Source organism: Bolinopsis microptera, chromosome 6 (assembly GCF_026151205.1).
Source record: "Bolinopsis microptera isolate Bmic1 chromosome 6, MBARI_Bmic_1.0, whole genome shotgun sequence".
NCBI classification, from domain to species: domain Eukaryota; kingdom Metazoa; phylum Ctenophora; class Tentaculata; order Lobata; family Bolinopsidae; genus Bolinopsis; species Bolinopsis microptera.
In genome coordinates, this window is record NC_087077.1 from 14,186,297 (window position 1) to 14,211,257 (window position 24,961).

The 24,961-nt window shown below is 39.6% G+C and overlaps 2 protein-coding genes across 4 annotated transcripts in view; both read right to left on the reverse strand.

Annotated features, from left to right (window-relative positions):
* Positions 1-1,426: 1,426 nt before the first annotated feature.
* LOC134817647 (coiled-coil domain-containing protein 57-like) lies at positions 1,427-13,735 on the reverse strand. Its single transcript, XM_063826900.1, has 18 exons — positions 13,636-13,735; positions 13,403-13,521; positions 13,074-13,132; positions 12,765-12,899; positions 12,565-12,633; positions 12,286-12,420; positions 11,870-12,018; positions 11,047-11,121; positions 10,562-10,762; positions 9,890-10,048; positions 6,622-6,784; positions 6,248-6,358; positions 6,040-6,153; positions 3,937-4,086; positions 3,667-3,805; positions 3,443-3,505; positions 2,221-2,333; positions 1,427-2,021 (listed from the first exon to the last, which is right to left on the reverse strand). The coding sequence occupies exons 1-18, from the start codon at positions 13,722-13,724 to the stop codon at positions 1,827-1,829; spliced, it is 2,238 nt and encodes a 745-aa protein (XP_063682970.1). The 5' UTR covers positions 13,725-13,735; the 3' UTR covers positions 1,427-1,826.
* Positions 13,736-19,567: 5,832 nt separating this feature from the next.
* The window catches only part of LOC134816486 (UV radiation resistance-associated gene protein-like), a 31,985-nt gene continuing 26,591 nt past the window's right edge, over positions 19,568-24,961 (reverse strand). Inside the window, exons 13-15 of one of the 3 annotated variants that reach the window (XM_063825348.1) lie at positions 21,318-22,038; positions 21,141-21,196; positions 20,708-20,913 (exon numbers count right to left, since the gene is read on the reverse strand). In XM_063825348.1, coding sequence (XP_063681418.1) covers positions 20,912-20,913; positions 21,141-21,196; positions 21,318-22,038 — 779 coding nt within the window. In that variant the 3' untranslated portion in view covers positions 20,708-20,911. Of the gene's footprint in view, positions 20,914-21,140; positions 21,197-21,317; positions 22,039-24,961 lie in introns of all 3 variants that reach the window. The other 2 variants (XM_063825347.1, XM_063825349.1) reach the window with 2 other exon arrangements.

Here is a 24,961-nt window from a genome sequence, read left to right on the forward strand (position 1 = left end):
ACGTCCGCTCAAAGTTTGCACGTGCGAAAGGTGAGAATTTTGCTCATTCGTGATTTCGAATAAATTCTGCTTTCCCACGATATTTAAATTGCATTATATATGAATTTAATGCCAACTTGAATGAGTAAAAAGTGCCATATTCAGTCAGGTAAAATTTCGAAATCGATGAAATTACCTCCTAATTATTAATATAAATATGAATGAAGATATGAGTTTACATTTCGGCTTTGTAAATTATCCTGACATTATAATCAAAAAGAGATGATATTTGACCAAAACCCATAATCATGGGTAGAGTGTACCGTTGTATTGTATTGTAGGTTTACAACCTACCAGGACGCGCGCCGAGTTGGACTCAATATATGTTGGTCCCAATATATGGAACAGATATTTTACGAGTATCACCCGTTAAAGTGTACCGCTGCCAGTGTCTCTCTTTTCCAAACAAAAGGAAATGATATTAATTTAAATAACCGTCCGCAAATGCAAATTGATACCGAGAATGAAATCGGACGCTCGCTTTTTCCAATCAATAAGCTTTATTACAATTTGTCATAATATAAGCCGTGATCGAATGGAAAAAGCGAGCGACCGATTTCATTATCGGTATCAATTTGCATTTGCGGACGGTTATTCAAATTAATATCATTTCCTTTTGTTTGCAAAATAGAGACACTGGCAGCGGTACCAGGTACACTCTACCCATGATTATGGGTTTTGGTCAAATTGACTTATAAATTAAATTGAATTTCAAATAGAAATGTGAATATATTAAAATTTAAAACTTTCAAAACGGAGGCTTATAAATATTATTATATTATGATTGTAAAATAAAGGATAAAATTTTAAATTTGTTTCACTAAAATTTGTTTCACTATGCAGCGCACAGCTGACTGTGACAGCACACAGACCGCTAGGTGACAGGGATTTCGATTGGCGTGCCATGGCGGTCACTCATTGCCGGCCATGCATATTATTGCCTTATTGATTATTGCAGGTAAGAATTATACAAGCAACAAGTGGCCCACCAATCACATCGACGCGCACTCCACGGATGAAAGACGATCATATATGATATAGTCAACACTACCAACTAACGTAATCATTTATAATTTAGAAACCACCGACACCTCCCTGTCAGTAATTACATACTATGTTAAACTTGATATAACGACCCCTAACGCATTTGTCATACGTTGTATGACTCGCCGCGCACGAGTGTGGAGTGCGCGGCTCCCCCTGTATCGTAGAAACTCTACAGTGAAGCGACAGTGGGGGTCACCACGTGATACAATAACGCATAACGGGAATACATTACAACAATTCCAATTCCAAGGTCACAGGTGAGCTTCCCATTTAATTTTATTTATTTGCTGTTTTTCCCTTTAGTAAAGATGTATGTTCACAAATATAAAGACGGTCTTTTACATTTTATAATCATCGTGTATCAACAAATATGAACAATATATAATACATATAATAATAAGTATACTTTGTTTATTATTGCCATTGGTATTAGGGGGAAAATATTGTTTTTTGTTTGTACGTGTGTCACTGTAATCAGTCATGTGATAATCAATCATTTTAACTTTAAGTACTCAATCTGGGCGGCGTACTTTAAATGCAAAAAGGAATTAATGTTCATAATGACTCATGTATCGCTCCCACGGTCTAATATTTGGAACAAATATTTTACGAGTATCACCCGTTAAGGTGAATATGCAATATGGGTACGGAAACGAGTGCATGGAATGATGAATTGTGAATGAATCGTTTATAATTTTGATTAAAAATTTACCCGTCTAAATTTTGAAATAGATTTAAGATCAAGTTTTCAAACTATAATTTCTGATGTTTGATTTCTTTGTTCCTGAAGTAGGCCCAGCATTCCGTCTCGAAGCACCTCTCATTACGAGTTTAGGAGTGGGTATGGTAGGTCGCGTTGCCGGAGACATCTGTTTCCCTGTCACCATTACATCACTACTAGCCACAGATAATGGTCTATTTTCCTCCGATTCCACCTGAACGGATATCTGTATTAAACTACTTTAATGTCAACAGTTGCAAGAAATAAATATCGTAATGGAGAAAATAATAAAAAGTGTATCGCCATGGTTGACAGACGACAGTGTATCTGATGCACAATGAAAGGTTCTGGTAAGAGATAAATATTTATGGTATATCGAGAATTAATTGAGAATAGCAAAAGAAAGACCGTACCATTCTACAAATATCCGACAGTTCCTCGTTGAGAGAGGTGTCTCCACTCATGTGTAGTAAACTCATTTGGGACTGCGCGGATTTTGTTCGAGTCCGTTTCTCTCGTTCTATACCTGATATGAAGTTGATGTCACTATCAGTCAGTTCTGAGTGAGAGTTGAAGCTACCATATTCAAGTAACATTGCGTTGTTATTGTGCAAAACTCATTTCCGGGTAAATATTTTGGCCCAACGCCATAGACAAGTCATAGCAGCTTATTTTAAAATACAACACTATCAACAACAAAGCACGGTGTGTTCTAATGCCCCAGTGGCCAGTAGGAAAATGCAGGTCTCTCTATCTCAAAGCAGTCGGTCCAGGAAAGTTCATATTTTAAAATATTCTTTCGGTCCAGAAAAGTTCATATTTTAGAAGATTATATTTTCGTCCCATTTTGGTGATTTTCCATAGCACTAAAGTATCTCCGCAATACGCCAGTATTCCATACCTCAATCGTACAACTACATTACATAACCTTTTGAATGAAGTTGTCTGGAACTTCCGGAGCAAAGTAACCAACTCATTTATAAAATACTCGTTGTTTCAACTGTCATACAATGCTTGATATAACATATCTCTTAATAAATTACCTTTTTGAATGGATGTTATTTTAAAGAATATCTCCTAGATTGTAACAATAAATTCTCTTTAAGAATAACGTTAGTAAGGTAAACATTTACATCTAAAATTTGACTGTCACGTCAAAATACATCAGAAGTTAAGAATTATATTCGATCATGAAAGAGTTATCTTTCAAGAAGAAGGGTAAAAAGCAATCGCCAATAATGAACCTGGAACTTCAAATTCCAAATTCGCCGATAATGAAAGTTCTTCTCGAGTTTCCTAGCCATATTGCCAGATATTTGAACATGGTTTTACAAATTTTAACCATCTTACCAACCGGATCCCTAACGGACCGAATCTCTTCCGATTAATAAATAGAGCTAGTTATTAGTTATGAGAACGTTGTAGGTTTACAACCTACCAGGACGCGCGCCGAATTAGACTCGTCGACGGTCCTGTTAATATATGGAACAAATAGTTTACGAGTATCACCCGTTAATGAGAACGTGGTTCTGGATCTGGTTAGGGTTTCCGACCAATCACCTGTCGTTTAAAGTATTCTATAAATGTTTGGCATAGAAAAAACAAAAAACGGACTCGCCAAGGACTCATTCTTACTTGATGTGAGCGCAGATCTAGCAGACTGCAGCCTCGATGTGATTTCTTGTAACGGAACACCTTCTGCAGAGAATTACCGATTAAAAGTAAATCTATTTGTATAAAGTCACTAATATTTAAACATCCTTAAAATCACTACGTGGAGACTGCAATCAAACGTGCACTGTTTAAAGGTAATGTTAATTGTTAAATGTGGAAAACATCTCGTAATTGAGCACACTTACTCTTGCCATCATCTTGAAGGTTGTTCAACTGAGATCTGAGACTGTTGCTGAGCTCGAGAAGTCTGTTCCTTTCTTTTTCTACCTGCTGCAAACGCGATCTACATTCCAACAACTCTCCCTCGTAATTGTTTTGAGAAAGCTGAAACAATGAGGACTTAGTGCTGCTAAGTAAGCTTTAAAATGTAATTTTTAAATTAGGAAAAAACATTCAGGCAAGCATTTGGTAATGGCTTGGTAATGCATTTAGTAACTGCATTTACAGGAAAATACCTCGCTGTTTTTAATAGAAATTATCGTTTTTCTAAGAAACATAACTTCTTCTCGCAATGTTTCATGTTCTTTTTCTTCTTGGAATGATTTCGGTCTTTCCTGTGGAGCTACTTCAATAGCAGCGGGTTCATCCACGGTAGACTGAATTTCCTGAAAAGTGATTGATATGTCAAAACGAGCGTTGTTACATTTCAATTAACGGGGATTTATTCTGTACATCAACGATCTGTTGAACAGCATTAGCTATAGTAACGGATTCAGCTTTGCAGACGACACAAAGCTGATTGGAGCTATCCGAGGAATGAGTAGTGTAGAGTTACTGCAAGATGATCTCAACATAGTCACGAGTGGTCACTGGTCACGTGTTAACAACATGGAGCTACACGAACAGAAGTTTTTGGTTGTAAACTACCCCCTGAATGGATCAAGAGCTCCCGTTCTACCCAGAGACTGTTAAGTATACTACACCAAAAGGACACGCAATATCACCACAGGAAACTGTCAGGGACCTAAGGACCTTGGAGTGTATGTTAGCAGCAGTAGATCATGGGGTCCTCACATTGAGGAGACAGTTCAAGGAGCTAGAAAAATGGCAGCTAATTGGACATTGAGTGCCTTTAGAGACCGGTCACAAGTAGTCATGCTGACGTTATACAAAAGCATGGTTCGCTCCAAGCTAGAGTACTGCTGTCCAGTCTGGAACCCTGCAATAGTGACAGAGATACAAAAACTGGAGACTGTACAGAGATCCTTTACTAGAAAGATATCTGGCTGTCGTGATCTCCAGTACTGGGACAGGCTGAAGAAGCTTAAGTTGATGTTACTTCAGAGGCAGAGAGAGCGTTATTCCATTATTCATTTATTCATGTATGGAAGATTCTTAATGAACATGCTCCGAACGATACGGGCTTCGAGTTCAAGTCACATCAAAGGCATGGCATTAAGGCAGAGATCTCAGCCATGAACAAAAGCGCACAGTTGTCTGTAAGAACAGATTACGACAACAGCTTTAGAGTTAGAGCAGCTCAGCTCTTCAACGTGCTCCCATCGGAGCTCCGGAGTATCACAGTGCTAGACAGTTTCAAAGTTGGTCTAGGCAGATTTATGGAACAGTACCCAGACACACCACCGGTTCCGGGCTACACTCCGACAAACGATAACTCAATGCTGAGCTGGAGGAGGATGGACTCGATGCAGTTGTCCTGAGCACGCCCTGCCAAACTCACCAAAACGTACCAAAACATACGTACTGTATAAGCGGTAGAATATGGTTAATTTTTTCCTTTTCACCCTTTTGAAAAAAGGCAATAGTGAAAGGTTACGAATGGAGGTTTTGGCAGAAAAACGTGGATTTTGGAGATCGCGTTAGGCGGGTCTGAATATGGTGTCGTTCCGTATGTTACCAAGCAACGAAAAAGTTGGGCGCGCGCGAGGATTGCTTGCGGAGATGTGATGTATAGATAGCCTGTGATCTATGAATGCGCGGCGCGACTGTGTTTTAATGTATATGATGTAATGTATAATATTACTATTAGGTAATAGGCCCAATTTGTACGTGGCACGCGTATGGCGTAGTGTATTGATGTGTACACGAGTATAGTTTACCTTTGCTCACAATTTCTTGAATTACAGATACAAGTTAAGTTCTACGGCAATTGAACTGAATTTCAAGTGTTTCCCGTATTTGATGCATAATTTATCAATATTATTATCATATAGATTGAAGTGAGCTGATTGGAGCTTATACTTAAATGTATAGTAAATGTGAAATGGAAATCTAGCGTCCGCCAAAACGAAACAACGGGCGCAATTCTTGTTAAAATTTGAGGAACTTCGATACGCAATTGTGTTTCTATTATATTTATTTTCATCAAATTGATTACATAAAATGTAGCGCGCGCAGCAATAACATAAATTATATACAAACGATAATATAATTTAATATAATTTAAATTAATAATTAACGATACAGTGTGTACACAATGCTTAAAAAGGGTGTTTTGATTCAAGTTATACCGCGCGCCCTCCGTTTACTAATATTGTCAACATTCTTATTACGGTTGACTGGCACTGCTTGGCGGGAACTAACTCGAATTTCCTGACCTGTGTTTTGTTTTGAGCAGCGATGTTCTCGATATCAGCGGACATTTGTTTAATAACGTCTTTTAAACGAGTGTTCTGATCTCTGAGAGCGCTAATCTCGGTATCCTCTTCGGTCTGAGAGATTTCACGGTCAGTTTTTGAATGAAACCGGTCCTTCAACTACAATTCAATCGTCTAGGAAGGTCGAGTGAAAATGTTACACTCTTACTAGCTCTGAGGTGTCTTCGTTTTCTCTTCTCCTTATTTGGCCCTTCAGAACCTTGATTTCATCCTCAAACAGGAGCAAATCTGACTTCAAACGTTTAACATCCGCCAGCGCCTGTAAAAACGCGTGACATCAGATTTTAGAAATCGATCATAACAATACTTGAAAGTAATGCATCAAGACTTTTCAAGAGAAAAATGTAGCGTTCAACTTTCATGTTAAGTATTTTAACTTTGAGCAACAAAAAATATACCTCAAATGTAACGCTGTATTCAAACCGCTGATTCACGTAATCACATTGTTAACTTTTATTCAATGGCACTCACACTCAAAAGTAACCAAAACTGAAGCTACCCGTTGATTTACAAAAACATTACCACATCTCTAGAAGACGTCAGATCTTTGACCAGATCCTCCTGCGAACTGTAAGCTTTCCTTTCTGCTTTCTCGCACCTGAACTTCATCAGCCTGACATCCTGATCTGATTCACTCCGAAAAGCTTCCTCGCGTTTTACGCTCACTGCAAGCTCTGTTTTATACCTAAAATTATAAGAAGTTAATTTATTGTCATTAAAGGTTAATTGACAAGGGAGCTCGAAACAGTTGTATTCTTTTTGGTTGCACTTGCTTAATTGATCATTGAAGAAGAAGAATTCAGTCAAAATAGTGAAATTTGGGTCGCGGAAAGTTGCAATTTGAAAATGTCCTACCTATAGGACATATTCAAAATTTTCATTGCATCAAAGTTTTCTCCGGATATACTGCTTCAAGTACCTTGATGGTGACTTGTGACAATAACACTGACCTCACTGGTTGGTCACTGGTCAAAAATTCAGTAAAAACTATGAAATTTCGGTCAAGGAAACGGCAGAAAAGCTTCTACATAAAAATCTTCCGAAATGTCTGATGATTTTCCGTTTATCTAAGCTTTCTTTAGTAATATGATTTTCAGTACCTCAATCGTGTCTTGTGCCATCTGCAGTGAACAAAAATTCAACAAAAATTTCTGCTGTTTCCTTGACCGACGGGGGCAGGTTTTGGCAGGTTGCATATATGCAAAAAAATTATTGATATAAATCTCTGAAAGACAGTGTTGATAATTTTAGAGCACAGATTTTAAACAAGAATTGCGCCCGTTGTTTCGTTTTGGCGGACGCTAGATTTCCATTTCACATTTACTATAAATTTAAGTATAACTATAAGCTCCAATCAGCTCACTTCAATCTTCATGATAATAATATTGATCAATTATGCATCAAATACGGGAAACACTTGAAATTCAGTTCAATTGCCGTAGAACTTAACTTGTATCTGTAATTCAAGAAATTATCAGCAAAGGTAAACTATTATATATTTGTAGCGCAATGCACTAGCTACTGGGTCGCGCGCGCATCAAATAATGGTTCTCGCAACCAACGCTTCTCGCAACCAACGCTTCTCTACCTTCGGTAGATCGGCGAGATGCACCACTGTGCCTCACCGAGCTGCGAAGGATTGACATCGTGAATCAATTATATATACTCGTGTACACATCAATACACTACGCGTGCCACGTACAAATTGGGTGTATTACCTAATAGTAATATTATACATTACATGCATCATATACACAGTCGCGCCGCGCATTCATAGATCACAGGCTATCTATACATCACATCTCCGCAAGCAATCCTCGCGCGCGCCCAACTTTTTCGTTGCATGGTAACGAACGAACACACGACATATTTAAACCCACCTATCTCGTTCTCCAAAATCCACGTTTTTCTGCAAAAACCTCCATTCGTAACCTTTCACTATTGCCTTTTTTCAAAAGGGTGAAAAGGAAAAAATTGGGTGCTCCCTTGCCCCCTCAATGTTACAATAAAACAATAGGTACGCGGTGCCCCAACATGGAGATATAGATTTATGTCGACTAAAATTAAGTCGGACTAAATGTTAAAATGTTGATAATATTAACAACAAAGAGGTAGCACGGGGTAAAAGGAAAAAAGTTCATTATCTCTAGAAGGGACAAATAATAAAATTGAGGTGCAACTCTATGTAAGTCTATACTCTGTATGATAAATATATACATGTATGTATTATTGAACGAATCAAAAATATAATATCCGATATCTTTGATATTATAGAGCCTTGACCCTCATGGAATATATTGTTGAAAAGAGTTACAGAGTTCACGTTTACGTGTCTAATTGCAGATAATAAAATTGGGGTGCACCTTTCTGTATGGTTATTTAAAGTATATAAATTTTAATCATGCAGAGAGGTGCAGGTCTTAGCAATCATATGTTTCGAACGGAAGATAATCAAGCTGCACCACTATTGTCCTATATCTAAGGGACCCTTGAAGCTCTATAAAGAAGTACGAGAAATGCTTAAAGAAAGGATTCGTACATCAAATCTTGGATGCGAGTACAACTCAAAGAAAACATTAAAAGGCAAGAAAAACAAAAAGTGTGCCAAGATAGAGCTGACAGCAAAAGATTGTGGCAAGAGTTGCGCAATTGACGGTGGTTGGAGTGACTTTGGAGATTGGTCTGAGTGCGATGCTGCATGTGGTGGAGGATCTGAAAGTAGGACCAGGACCTGTACTAACCCTGCACCTGAAATAGGCGGAGCTGAATGCCAGGGAAATGACTCAGAAAGGCGAAAGCCAAGATTGCAACACACACGCCTGTCCACCTGCCCAGTTGAAGTTTGTCTCTGCAAGATAGCACAGGGCATTCAGGAGTTGCAGACCGTGCTTTTGGCGGTAACACAGATGGGATCTATTTTAGAGGCTCCTGCACCCACTCCTCGGGAGTTGGGTACTATTGGTGGAGGGGTGTTTTTGCTCAGAACTCTGCTGTCAACAAGGTTATTATCCACAACAGGTCGGATTGTTGCGAAAATAGGATCAACGCTGCTCAGGTTTTCGTGGATAACGTGTATTGTGGCGAAGTTGCATACCAAGTTGGTAAGAAAGAGTATGAGGTTGACTGTGGCGGCAAAGATGGGACGAAAGTTAGAATAGGACTGACTGGTGTTCTGACATTGTGCGAGGTTGAGGTGAATTGGGACAGTAGTTTAAACAAGGGCTGGATTGCGAAGTTGAAGAGTAATGAGTTATGTTATGTTTTTAAAAGTGGTAATTTGATATTTTGCAAAATTTAAAGTTGGTTTAACTGTGTTTCCTATTTTGTCTCCATTATTTAAAAAAAAAAGAAAAAAAAAGAAAGCTTTCATAAACGGAAAACCTAGGAGATATTTCGGAGGATTTTTAGATAGAAGCTTTTCTGCCGTTTCCGAAATTTCACAGTTTTGACTGGCTGTTTGACCAGTGACCAACCAGTGAGGTCAGTGTCAGTAACACAAATCACCATCAAGATACTGAAAATTATCAAAATATCCTACCGGTAGGGCATTTTCAATCGTGTCTTGTGCCATCCAATTTGGTCACATCTTTCAAATTTCTGTTCGGAAATTTCATCTTTGAAAATGGGACAGAAATTGGAAAATATGAATTTTCGTTTTGCAATGCTTTCTGTAGTATGCTTCCTCCGACCGGAATCAAACTTCCAGCACCTCGATTGTGTCATAATATGACATCTATAGTTAAATAAATCAAGGAAATGGTAAGTTTCAAGTTAATTGGAAATAAACCACCTAGCAATATCTTGTTTCTTCATCTCGAGTTCAGTCCGGACTTCCCGGATCCTCTCCTCGCATTGTCCCTCGCTCAACTTCAGGTTTACTTCATGTTTGGCACACTTGTGTCGTTCTGTTTCCAGGGTTACTTGCTGCGTTTCTAGTTGAGACTGCAGTCTGGGAGAGCCAGTGTGAGGATAGAAGACCAGTTATTTGAAGTTTTAGGTGAGGAAGCTGCGATCAAACAGATCAGTGTTTTTAAGATAAGAAAAGTTAGAATTTGTCTATTTTTATTTTTCTCAACTCCATAGCTTTACTGTTCGACAGCACAAATTGACCAATGTTAAACGAGATGACATGTTAGTAAGCTTATGGTGATCAAGTAGACTTGGAAATAATTTAGGCTCGTAGCCAAAAAGTTGAGGATTCTAACCCCCTGGTGTAAACTATTTCCTTACTCCCGCAATCTGCTCAACATATCCCCCCTGGCACTTCAAAGGGACAAGATTTGTTCAAACTTACCAACCTGTTACAAGCAGAGGTGTTTTCTGTTGATCCCTGATGATCAAGGGACTACAGATGCAGTCTATAGGAACTGCACAAAAGATAATATCACTTCACTATAGAGGATTCTTTTATATTAATATTATTAATTATCTTAGATATGTGTTCTAAATAGTAAATACTTACTGCGAAACATTCTCATTAGCTTCTGTCAGTCTGTCCTCAAGGCGAGCCATATCACATTTATTTCTCAGTTTCAGCTGTTCGAGATTGTACGATAAGACTTGAGTTTCACTTTCTCTTTCTTTTCTTTCACTTTCGTGTTGCTCTTTTAAACGCTTGAGGGCGTCATCTTTTTCGGACACACGGCTCTCACAGACAGACAATCTGGGATAATACATCAAAGTTTGTGGAGGGCGCCTTGATACAGTGCTCTCACAGACAAACAATCTGGGATTATACATGACAGTTTGTGGAGGGCGCCTTGATACAGTGCTATAAATTAGGCCAATCATAATTTTCCTCAAGACGACGTTCACCTCGTGACAAATTTGCTATTAAATAAATATTAGTAACCCTGTATAACAGACATAAAAAAACTTTATCTAGAAAGCGAACTTGACTCATTGACTGGGGGAGACTGTATTTATCGATCGGTTTCATAAACTCACTTGTTAGCCATGATTCTGGTCTTATCTTCAAATTGTTCGGCTTGTTTTGACAGCACAATCTCCAGCTCAGATATCCTGAAATTTATATTTACGTAAATGTTTCGAACATAGCGATCGTTACAATATTGCTGGCTCTAGTACATTGATGATAACCCGACTCTGGTTGCTGGGAGTGGGAAGAACATTGAGAAATTCGATGACTTCGTATATTTGGGTAGTAGAATGAAGAGTTCGGAGAAGGACTTCGAAGTGAGGAAAGCTAAGGCATGGGGAGCGTGTCACCAGATGAAGCTTGTATGAAAGTCGGATATGCGTAGAGATCTCAAGATACGACTGTTCCTGGCTACAGTCGAGTCCATCCTTCTATATGGCTCTGAAACATGGACTGTCAGCCAGACCCTCGCAAAACGTATTGATGGATGTTATACGAGAATGCTGAGGATGGCACTGAACATTGACTGGAAAGAGCGGCAGACTAACGCCAAGGTGTATGGACACCTCATCAGAGCATCTGATAAGATAGCTGCACGGAGGATGAGACTCGCAGGTCATTTAGCCAGACATGAAGAACTATTGAGTCATCAACTTCTCTTCTGGGAACCCCTTCAAGGACATCGTCGAAGGGGAAGACCACATCTCACATACATTGACATCCTTCGGAAGGACACGGGGCTTGACGACAGCAAAGAGATTAACAAACTCATGCTGGATAGACAGATTTGGAAGAAGACTATTTCTGTTGGGACGCTGAAGCCGCCCTAAGTCGAGAGTAAGTCGAGTCTAGTACATTGCACCATGGATTAAGTTATTAGGATTACTCCACCTAGCCTGCTGAGCACTGATGTAGTTGTTCACATCCCACTCTGCGTGTTCCACCGCCTCCTCCATCTTAGTGATGTGCTGACTTTGTGTAGTAATACTCTCTTCCTGCTCGGATACTCTTAGACGCAGCGCCTCTCGCTCACTTGATACCTGAAGTTGTGACCTTATGTTTGTCTTGTTGGAGATTGTTACATGTTACCAGCCTAGGGAGATAGGGTTTAGAAAAGCTAGTTTAATTTCTACAGAATAGTTATTTTAAAAGTAGCTTAGGAAGGGGTTGGGTCTGAAAAGGTCAAAATCTAGCTTGCACAATATGTGAACGGCCCCTTACTAAAATCAAGGTGTAGCCATTAATATAGACTGAACAAATGTTACATGAGATCAAATAGTAGTAAGAAAGGCGATTAAATGTAAAACCTGCTTCAGTTTGGATTGGCATTGAAACAATTGTGTGTCATTATCTGAGATTTTATTTGAATGTTCCCTTATAAGAGAGTTTATCTCCTCTTCAAAATTCCGCTCCCATTCTCGTCTTTTTCTCTCAGAATCCTCCTGTTACACACATACAGTTCACAGAACACGTGTTACTAAAAATAAACAACATGAAAGTGTTTAAGACGTATCGATTTCAAATCACAGTCTATAATGTAATAATTAAATTAATAAACTATTGAGGTTCATCATGTATCGATTAACCTGCAAGTCATTAAGTTTAACTTCCAACTGTTGCTTTAACCGTGCTGTGTCAGCAAGCTCCATGGACAACTGGGAGGTAACAATGATCATCAATGTAAATTAGAAAATGTTTGCTATGAATATAACACAGGTTTTACAAGTCAATTACTATATATAGGATATTTATATTTGCAAGAAAGAAATCAATATTAAATACCAACCTTGTGCTCTTTAGAATCATATTGACGTTGAATGTCATCCTCAATGTCTTTAATTTTGTTTTGAAATAACCTCTGAATTTCCTCCTTTTTGGCGTTATCTTCCAACAATTTTTGTCGAGCATCAGCTAATTGTACCTAGATTTTAAAAAAATAAAACGTGGTAATCATTATCAAATTGAGCTCAAGTTCTGAGTTTATTAAAATAAACAGCAGAAAGAAGGCAGACATATTATGGTATTAAGCTAAGGTCTGCCTAGGTAATAATGAGTCATTAAACAATAAATCTCTATAAATTTGAAGTTATTTTACCTTAACATCCGATAATTCTGCAGTCAAACAGTCACTTTTTTCATTCAGCTGAGTTATGACTGAAAAATACATATTGATTTGCAGTTGTACTACTATTCACAGTTGTATAAATTGAAATAAAAACTTTCATATGGCATAGACTTTGTCAGTGTATGGATTCGATGATGATAAACCATACAAGTAATACACAAGTTAATACACAATTTGATTAAAATTGATATGATATTGTGTATCACATTACCGTAATGTTTGTTTACTAGGTAATTTATCTTTGATTTCATGCACAACCTAGCAGATGGTTTGTCTATTTAGAAGTTTTAAAATCTTACTTGTATCATAATTTCCTAACTCTTTGTCTCTTTCTGCTAAAAGCTCTAAATTGTATTGAAAGCTGTCCTTCAGTTCATTGTACTGCGCTCGCAATTCATTCAGTTGACTTTCTTTGATCCTAATTTGATGATCAGTAGTAGTACGTTTAGTCATTTAAAAATGTAATTTTAGGAGAAATATTTTTAAAAGTGATTTAAGATAATGTAAAACCTAGATCCTATATGTACAATACCCAATTTCGTCGTTTAAGGCCTGAATCTTCTTTCCTTGCAAATTCTTCAACTCTTTCGATTTTTCTTCCAGTAATACATCTAGTTCCATGGGCTAATCTAGAAAAAGTAGGAAATTTCAACTTCTGATGTGAGGTGATTTATCAAACAGTCTGCTTATAGTTTTAATACTTTCAACACTACTATATATCGAATAATTTGAGGTTTCTATTGTTACCATACACCCAGATCTACGTTACTGTAGCTGTTTAAGTTTTTCTAAAAACTTACAGCTTATCTTGGGTATAGGACCTTGATTTCATTAGAAGGTATGGATGACTTGAAGAAACTGGAAGAGAAGCTCGACCTAATCAACGAAAATTCCTTTAAAGGTAAGAAAAAAAATTCACCAAGCAAAAGATTTAACAGAAAAAAGAAAGAACGTATTTTCAAGGTTTGTAAAGAACTATACATCATTGCAACCAGGGCTATTGATCTAGCAAAGACCTCACAGGTCCTCCTTTCGGAACAGGACAGCCAAACTCTAGAAAACATAATTAAGAGAGCTGAGTGAAGTCCTACCTAATCTTCTGAAAGAAGCTATTTCAGTGACTGCCATTTCCCCTGTGGAATCCCTACAAGTTAACCCCCCAATGTTAGTTTTCGTAACGTTTTTCACCAGACAAAACCTGGATTATCTCTTTAGCTATACAATATTTTTGAATGATGACTTTCACATCATTCTCAGGGCACTCTTAGCAAAATTTATTCAGTTAAACAAAAAATTTCAGTTAAACAAAAATTTCAATTTTATGCCATTTATTACAGATTAAACAAGTTAACAATAAATCAATTTGATATTTAACGGAATCCTAATTCAATGTGCAGTATGGTTGACACTCTTTAAATAGATTAGATATAGGTTGACAGGGCAAAGGAGTGTGCGTGCTGTTCGCTATTGCTCACACCAAATTCAGCAAGAAATAGCTTCCAATTTATTCAGGGAATCCTGGTGGGCCGTGAAACCCGATTACAAGAAATGTTTAAAAAAATGTATTTTTCGATTCTCCAAAAATACAGGAATTGTTCTGTAAGTCTGGTTTTCACTATAGATGTTACCATGTGCCAATACAAGACCAATACAAAACCAATATAAACACGTGTGTAGAACATAGAAGGATAAACTTGTAGCCCAACCATACTGCCTGAGCCATTTAACAATTGAACAGTTTTTCGCCAATATATCGCTGTCAGGGGCCTTGATTCACGATCCTTCGTCAATCCTTCGCAGCTCGCCGATCTACCGAAGTGGTTGCGAGAAGAATTATTTGATGCGCGGCGCGACCCAGTAGTGCATCGCGCTACAATCAGGGGCAGTGGCGCAACTTTGCCTGTTGGCGCCCCCCCGCTCAGTGACGAAAAGCGCCCCCCTAAAAATTTTTGTGTCCCTAAAAAAAAAAAAAAAAAAAGGTCGGGTACTTTTTTTCTCGCCCCCCTACAGCTTTTTGCGCCCCCTGAAGCAAAAAAGGTACCCCAAATATTTTTTTCGCATCGACCGAACGCTAAATTGGACAGGGAAATACACAAACAAGGCGTTTTTTTCAGTGAAAGGGCCTAAAATTCAGGAAAATTGCGCCCCCCTTATACGGCGCCCCCCCCCCCCCCCGCGGGGCCCTAAGTTACGCCACTGATCAGGGGCCCTTTTAGAAAATTGCGAAGATAAAGTGTAGAGTGATTTAGCACGTTTGGTTGGTAGCAAATTATGACTCAGCTTTGTTATTGATGTTTTATCCCAATAGTCGGATTTATTCTTGTCTTTTAAAATTTAATTTCAGAACGACTGAGAACCGCACAAAGGTCAAAGAGTTCCAGTCCGACAGCACGGACTTCTAAATTTCCATTTTATATACTACTTAGGGACAGTCCAATTACAGATAGGGGTTATCACTGTTTGCAAGCTTGGTATTGTGGTACTTGAAGCTCTCCACGGTGGTCACTTTTCTTTAAATATTTCTGTTCACTATGGCAATATCGTTATTTTCGATGTGATCTTTCTTCCGAGTCAGTTATATTACAATTTTCGTGCCACTATCTGCATTAATCATGACTATGCTTTGCTTGAACTATTACACCCTTTTTTCTGGCTGTTTATTACCAATACAAAGTCTGATCTTCTACTAATAGACGTACAACTCACCCTCCACTGGGTACCGGCGCATAGTGGAATAAAAGGCAATGATCTCGCAGATTCTCTGGCAAACAAAGGATCCGACTCTCCTCCCATTGGACCGCCTCCTTTTGCCCCTTACACTCACTCCTCTCTCTCTAATATTTTAGACAGTTACTTTTCTCGACTTCACTATAATCGTTTATTACTCTTCAGATCCTCCACTGATTTTCACCAATCCAACATTATTAGTTTCTTTGACAGACACCTTGACGTTAAACGACATAATAGAGACAATACCAGAATTCTTACCCATCTATTCACAGGATGCAGTTATCTCAGATATTTCCAAAACAAGATTGGCAACGAACCCAACAGCATATGCAAAAAGTGTGATGAAGACAAGGAAACTACAGCACACTACCTCACAAGCTGTCCAGCATTCTCCATACACAGGAAATACTACCTTGGTAACTATACCATCAGAGAGGACACCTTCCATCAAACCTTCTCTATCAGTAACATAGTGGGGTTCGCTAGAGCTACCAAGTATCTAGATTTCTATGAACCCCCTTAGTCTCTTTCTCTTAGCCTTAGCTGACGTAATTGTCCCTCTACCACAATCACCCTCCCCTCCCCAGATCGTGTTCAGACTTGCAGCAGGTCCTGCTACCCAGCCAGTTCTAAGGGCTCAATAGTCCACTGGACGGCTCTCGTAGCTTGACTTAATGTTTGTCTCTCTCTCTCTCCCCCCTCACCCCTCTTTTTCTCCATTGCTGATTGTGGAAGGGACAACCACGTTACATACTCAGTTTCCTTTTATTTCTCATTCACATGATTCAGTGACTTCCCCAGCCCTCTATATCTTTAACATGATACCTCCCAGGACCATAGTATTCCATACCAGACATTTCTTTAACTCATCGTTACAGCAAGACTAATACAACACGGAGAAGAAAAGAAATAGAGACAAGAATACGACAGCCATGGACTCTTACAAAAGACTAACAGAAGGAACATCCCGGTTTGATCCTTCTGAACTATGCATCTTATATCGGTATAGTATTGGTATCTATTTATTACCTATTGTTATTTTTTATCTTTGCTAGTTAATCAGGTTTTTGGGTATCGGGCCATCCTGATTACCCTGCTATGGGCCGTTCCCCTGGCTTCTGCAGGTTTATAGTTTACCCATATATATATATATATATATATATATATATATATATATATATAGACGTACTTGACGGATGTTACTCGTCTAAATTTCTTCGAAGTAGCGCGCGCCGCTTTCTTCTCGAAATGTTTGGCCCGACGGCACGAGCTACGAAGTAGCGCGCGCCGGGCCAGATCATTAACAATGGTCAATAGACGTACAACATATTATGATTTTTCTGAGAACCGTGGATACCGTGGATCTTTCGCATTTCAGATCGAAATTCTCGAATTTGATTCGAAAGATCAATGCAAATGGTGATGGCGATGTTATTATAGTCATACATATAAACAGTAGTTTAGCCAACCATCAGACATTATGTTACAGCTTAAAGCACCGTATTTTGCCCCATTTTTATTACTATCCACCAAATTTTTCGGACAGTTGTGAAAGCCCTCTTGGAAGGTCGTCGCCAATTTTCGGAATGATCTCATTCAAGGAACCGAAGATATATTCGAATAATACGAAAAAAATCAACGAATTTGGTCAAATTACGCAACGCGACTTTTACAGCTAATTTTGCTCTCAAAGCCGCGCACCATCAAACATGGCGAAACTCACTGATCTTTCCAAAAAGGTATGACAAATTTGGTATTGTGAAAATTCTCACAGTCTCTAGTATAGAAATAGTATAGAAAATTTTACCTGAGGACCCCAGGCTATTATGTTCATTAACATATAATATAGATTTGGCGGAATGACAGGCTGAGCGCGGCCCAGTAAAGAAAATTTAGTATAGAATTAGGCAGTGCGCCATCGACAATAAGACGCGCGCGCTGACCATTGAATGGTTTTTAGCTCTTATTTCGGCCAGCACATTATTTTGGAAACAATCAAAAAGTTATAATACTTCCCATATAACAATTTTGTTGAAATTTGGTCAGCTTACGTAAACACTTGCTCTATCCAGAGCCCTTGCGCTTGCAGTAGAGCGCGCCCGCCTCACGGCTCATTGGACCAAGTGAGCTTGCATGCTTGTGAATGTAGGTGTAAGTACAGCTGTACTGTATTTTATACCTAATTAACCCCTATATATACACTGTCACTATGCACTATAGAAACCTGAAAAGTGGTTACTGCATACTGCATGGAGGGAGAAGTGCCAAGACTACCTGCGCTACATAGACGCTGTTGTCAGCACTGCGCACGCGCGCACGGACCTTCCCATCGGGGTTCGTGGATAGGTGCTTTTATTGACTTGTGAAACAAGCGCACCCGAAGCGGCGCGAAAGCACATGGTTAGGTGAACGTAAACACCTATGTTCTATTGAACCTAATTTAGTTTGAGCTTGATTCACGATGTCAATCCTTCGCAGCTCGGTGAGGCACAGTGGTGCATCTCGCCGATCTACCGAAGTAGTGGTTGCGAGAAGCATTATTTGATGCGCGCGCGACCCAGTAGTGCATCGCGCTACAAGTTTGAGCAATTTCGATGCTCAGAATTTGAGTTATCAACGAATTTATACCTATTTTGTCATTTTTAGACCTCTTAATCAAGGCCAATCTCTCCCAATGCCAACTAAATTAGGTTCGGTAGTTAAGTATGATTGGAAGGTTTTGACAAATTTTCAGCATGATTCATGTTTAGGAACCGAAGATATGACAAAATATATAATACGACAAAAATCAACAAATTTCGTCAAATTACGCGACTTTTACACCTAATTTTGCTCCAAAAGCCGCGCACCATTTGTAGCGCGATGCACTACTGGGTCGCACGCGCGCATCTAATAATGCTTCTTCGGTAGATCGGCGAGATGCACCACTGTGCCTCACCGAGCTGCGAAGGATTGACATCGTGAATCAACGCACCATCAAATATGGCACCTAGGCGAAACTCACTGATCATTCCAAAAAGGTATAATAAATTTGGTACTGTAAAAATTCTCACAGTCTCTACAAAACGATGGTACAAAAATTTTGAAAATCAGAGCAAGTTTATTTTTATCGTGCACCGCTTACTAAAAAACAATGGTACACAAATTTTTAAAATCCTGAATCCGAGCAAGTTTATTTTTATTTTGCACCCCCTAACAACAATTATTTCAAAATGACCTGAAACTGTAGACGTTCATGTAGGCCAAAAAACTATAAAAACTGCAAAATTTGCGCGAAAAAAGCGCGCGCGGCGACATGAAATTAGCACCGTGAAGTATTTTAAACGAAAATTGCTACAGCATGCTTGCTTTGACGGATGTTACTCTTCTAAATTTCTTCGAAGTAGCGCGCGCCGCTTTCTTCTCTCGCGCGCCGCGTTCTTCACACTTCACGATGGCACGTGCTACGGAGTAGCGCGCGCCGGGCCAGACCATTAACAATGGTCAATGCTTGTTGCACGGTGGAATTGTTTTACTCATATTTTTAGCATTTAGATAACTTTTCGTGCCAAATTTATCAAAATCGGAGACAACAAATTCTGTGCCAACTCATTACATGGCGCTTATAACTACTGATTACATAGACTAAAGCTATTTAAGTGTCTTAGCTTATTATAAGTTAATTGACGATGTCAATTCATCTCAGCTCGGCGCGGCACAGTAACGCATCGCGCTACAAATTATAAGCTATTGTACCGATATGGAACATTAATTAGCACTCGTCAGTGCATTATTCATTATTGTGTATTGATTATCAATCATCCACTCGACTTCTTCAGCATTCGGGTATGTTTAAAAATGGATTGACAAAATAAAGACGCCACATTTCCAATTTCAAATCTGCTAATTAATTGAGCAATGCCAGCATTGCAACAACATAACAATTTTTCGACCAGTAAACAAACAGCTGTTATCGCACACATAATTCGAATGTACACATATCAATCAAAATATAATCAAACAAAAGTATTCTTGGGCAAAAATGTTTTGGTACCATCTATGGGCTCCAAATAATTCAGTAATCAGTACACAGTAATGAAGAAAACTAATATTATCTCGTAGAAAAAGACACGAAATTGGGTCTGAAATAGATGTTAAAAGTGGAAATCAAATCAGAAATTCTATGATTAACCCAAAGATCTTAGAAACTTTGCAGAAAAATGCTCATCAAGTATCAAAACACGCCCGTTTTCCTAATACTGAAATAGCTTCATTTGAAGCAAGCAAAATGAGCAAACCTTAAACCCTTAAGTTCTTAGATCAAAAGTATCGCCTGAGAAGTGAGAATGATCCATAAGTAAGAACCACATTTTCAGAATCCCACAAATCCTTGAACTACATGATCAACAATTAGGGGTCAACATAAACCATGATCTTTATGAGTCCATAATGTATGGAGATATCATTAAACTGGAATTAAAAACATCGCCTACAATGGACCATTCATCAGTCAAATATACTTATATCAACCATCAATGAATTTACAAAAAACACTTATTTATTTAGACCAAATTAAGATCATCGAATGTGCAAATAATTCTGCAGTTGGTTTACAACCCTACAATCTAACTAACGATTCAAACTGTACAATCAAGGTCACAAGAATAACTTGTAGTAAACGTTCTGCCACAAAAATATCCTCTTCGTTAAATAACATTTCATCCTAATTTCCATGGGCTTGTTAAGAGATATTATAAAATTATGTTTCCCAATCATATTTCATATTCCTAATAAAATCAAATGCATGTATCAGTTCGTGTAGAATTCTTCAGGGCAAATATCTGGGGTAACCGAGTGAAGCTGCTCCGCTCGGTGACCGTTCACCGCATGTTCCAGGCCTTGATTAGTTAGCCGGTTTGAGGGAAGCCTCTGGTTGGCTGAAGATAAACGCGGAGAGTGCTGATTGGTCGGAGAAGATCGTGGAGAACGCTGATTGGTTGGCAAGTAGCCGGGAGCGGAGGAATGGATTATGATTGGACTGTCGAGGGCCATGTAGGTTTTAGTGATGTGATGCTGGACCGGTTGTATTCTTACTTCACTCCTGAAAATAAACCAGTTAGGATTGGGAAAAGAAGTTTGATAGACAAAAATCTTGCGGCAGACCATGCCCACAAAATGAGTGCAAAGTGTAAATGGTGCCACCAGTGCTACATAATGAGACATGCTGTTGCTTAAGCTTTCAAAGCTTAATCTGAAAATAATTTTAGTGTTAAGGGAAATTTAAATTATTGGATATAATGCTCTGAATGCAAGTATGCTGTGACTCACAGCGAGAGCTGTACTTGAGATAGTAGGCGAACATTTTTTCGTTCAGCGAATCTTGACTGGATTGGTAAACCATTTTTAGGTAGTATTTTTGGGTTATCATTAGACTTAACCAGTCGTTTAGGTATTATTTTGAGTCTAATGGATCGTTTTGAAGTTTGCAATGCATAAAAATTGTACCTTGACGGCGAACCAATTGACGAGGAAGCTTGTGAGACGTTGGAATCAGTATCTCCAGTATCAGTTCTGTTGGATTCAGGACTCGGCGAGCTAACAGACTCAGGGGTCCTGTTTGAGCTAAGAGACTCAGGAGATCTATTTGCGATAGGACTCCGATCACCGCTAACTGCTCCTAAAGAGTCTGTTCTGTCATCAGATTTGGGCGTGTCCGTTCTTTTAGGATGGCGGTAACTTTTGAAACTAGCAGACCGCTGCGCTCCGTCCTCAGTTCGTCCCCAAAGCTCGCTCCCACGTATGTAACTCTTGAAACTAGACCTACCCACCTCTGCTGAACGATTAAGGCTGGAACTGAGGGGAGGAGTGGAGCCACTGGTCAGGGAACAGCCGATGGGCAAAGTGGACCCGCGGGGTGGGGTTGAGCTGCCCATCGGACTGGAGCTCAAGGACCCATTGTGAGTACGGACTGACGTTTCTTGTGACGTCTTGTCATTGGCTGTAACGTCATCAGTGCTTGTGAAGACGTCTGGGGGGCTGGCATCTTGCCAAGCTACACGGGACGATAGAGGGGTATGAGGAGAAGTAGGAGGAGTCTGAGGTTCAGGAGTCTGGGCAGACTCGGAGCTTGCTGGCCGGGTTGTGGAGTCCGCTGTAGAGGACGGACCTGGCTCATCGTCATCGAGCTCTTCCTCATTAAAATCTATTAGATCAGACACTTCTTCTTCTGAAATTGAGGGGTATCAAAATGAGATCTGAAAAATAAAGTTTTAAGTGAAAAAGATCGTGTTAATTACACCTTCGAATTACACATAATCCTGGCACAGGCAAAAGTCCTGCTCACCTAAGGACTGGCGCTAAGTTTCTCGATGTAATCCGCTTTATATGACCCTAAATAACACAATTGACTCGGGTACACTTTTTCACGAGTGGGGCATTTTCCGGAATCACGCCCTTTTTGACCGCGCCCACATCGCGACCCCCACCATTGATTATCTCAGCTTCTGATTGAGATACAGACCTCAGACATAAACCAAAATGTGCCTAAGATGCATGTTTATATTAGTGCTATGAACATACTTAAGGCCTCAGAGGCTTAGATTTTGAGAAATTAATAAAAAAACGATTTTAGGGTAAATATTGAAGCTCATACGCGTATCTCATGTTCTGATTGAGATACAGACCTCAGACATAAACCAAAATGTGCCTAAGATGCATTTTTATATTAGTGCTATGAACATACTTAAGGCCTAAGAGACTTAGTTTTTGAGAAATCGCCAAAAATTCGATTTTACTATACTAGCAGTCTCGAGAGTAACAATTATCACACTTATTTCAAGATATCTCCGCTTCTGATTGGAGTTAAGCGCTCATCTTGGGCATTAAAATGGTCAGAATCATCATATTGAGTGGGGTAGAGCATGGTTTCAAAGTCTTCAGACTTCAGGTTGTTGAGTTATTAGGTCAGATCCCATTTTTATGCTCTCGCGAGTAGCGATTGATGCACTTATTTCAAGATATCTCAGCTTCTGATTGGAGTTTAACGCTCATCTTGGGCATTGAAATGGTCAGAATCATCACATTGAGTGGGGTAGAGCATGGTTTTGAAGTCTTGAGACTTCAGGTTGTTGATTTATTAGATCAGATGACAGATCCCATTTTTACGCTCTCGCGAGTAGCGATTGATGCACTTATTTCAAGATATCGCAGCTTCTGATTGGAGTTTAACGCTCATCTTGGGCATTGAAATGGTCAAAATCTTCAGATTGAGTGGGGTAGAGCATGGTTTCAAAGTCTTCAGACTTCAGGTTGTTGAATTATTAGGTTAAATCCCATTTTTACGCTCTTGCGAGTAGCGATTGATGCACTTATTTCAAGATATATCAGCTTCTGATTGGAGCTAAGCGTTCATCTTGGGCATTGAAATGGTTAGAATCATCACATTGAGTGGGGTAGAGTATGGTTTCATATTCTTCAGACTTCAGGTTGTTGAATTATTAGGTTAAAACATACTTTTACACTCTTGCGAGTAGCGATTGACACACTTATTACAAGATATCGCAGCTTCTGATTGAAGCTAAGCGCTTATCATGGGCATTGAAATGGTCAGTATGATCATATTAAGTGGGGTAAAGCATGTTCCTAGTGCTAGAGGTTTTAGTGACATTTTACTGATATTTCTTGGCAAACAACTTTTTCCTGGCGATTAAGGGGGGGGGGGGGGGGGGATCATGTTATTTTTTGTCCGTTTTTGTCCGTTAATTTTTGTCCGTTTTGAAAATATAGCTGCCAAACGGACAAAAACGGAAAAAAACGGACAAAAATTGTAACTTTTGATTTAAATTTTCTCCACAATTTGTAACAGGCTATCTGCAGAAATGGGTAGCCCGGTTAATGACCATGGTCCTTTCTCAAACTTTCAATCTTCAATTAGGCACAAAGAATAGTCTACACATTTTTTAATAACATAAAAAGGGATGAAAAGTTTTATTACTGGAGAGCAAAACTTTGTTAAACACAATGATTCTTGAGCACATTTTGTGTCAGACTCAAATGCGCTTAAAAACATTTTAGTATATAACAATAAATTATGTTAACAATAACACCAACAATAATTATAAATTGAACAAATTATTGATATGAGAGATGAAAGAAAGGAAAAGGAGGAGGGGGACTGAGGAGGGGGACTGAGGAGAGAGAGGAGGGGGGCTGAGAAGGAGTGAGACTGAGAAGGAGAACTGAGGAGGAGGAATGAATAGGAGGAGGAGGAGAAGAAGGACTCAAGAGGAGGAGGACCCAAGAGGAGGAGGACCCAGGAGGAGGACCCAGGAAAAGGCCCCATGAAGCCATGAGGAGGACTGGGGAGGAGGAGGACCGATGAGGACTGATGAGGACTGATAAAGAGGACTAAGGACGAGGAGGAGGAGGAGGAGGAGGAGAAGGACTGAGGAGTGAGGAGGAGGACTGATGAGGAGAAGAAGGTGTATGAGGAGGATGATGAGGAGAAAGGAGATGAAGGATGAGGATAAGGAGGACTGAGGAGGAGAACTGGTGAAGAGGACTGATGAGGAGGAGGACTGAGAAGGGGAGGACTTAGGAGGACTGAGGAGGGGAGGACTTAGGAGGAAGAGGAGGATTGAGGAGGAGGAGGACTGAGGAGTAGAAGGAGGAAGAAGACTGAGGAGTAGAAGGAGGACCCAGGAAGAGGAGGAAGAGGAGGAGGACTGAGGAGGAGAAGGAGGACCCAAGAGGAGGAACCAGGAAGAAGAGGAGGAGGAGGACTGAGAAGGAGGAGTGAGACTGAGAAGGAAAACTGAGGAGGAGGAATGAATAGGAGGAGGAGGAGAAGAAGGACTCGAGAGGAGGACTGAGGAGGAGGAGGACTAAGGAGAAGGATGAGGAGGAGGACCCAAGAGGAGGAGGACCCAAGAGGAGGAGGACCCAGGAGGAGGACCCAGGAAAAGGCCCCAAAAGGAGGACTGGGGAGGAGGAGGACTGATGAGGACTGATGAGGACTGATAAAGAGGACTAAGGACGAGGAGGAGGAGGAGGAGGAGAAGGAGTGAGCAGTGAGGAGGAGGACTGATGAGGAGAAGGAGGTGTATGAGGAGGATGAGGAGGAGAAAGGAGATGAAGGAAGGAGATGAAGG

Excerpts from the sequence above, each read along its gene's own strand:
- LOC134817647 (XM_063826900.1), bottom strand. The coding sequence starts at position 13,724 with ATGGAACTAGATGTATTACTGGAAGAAAAATCGAAAGAGTTGAAGAAT. Across the intron at positions 12,900-13,073 it reads CAGAATTATCGGATGTTAAG|GTACAATTAGCTGATGCTCG; the intron begins GTAAAATAACTT and ends TTTAAAATCTAG. Across the intron at positions 12,634-12,764 it reads ATGATTCTAAAGAGCACAAG|TTGTCCATGGAGCTTGCTGA; the intron begins GTTGGTATTTAA and ends GTTACCTCCCAG.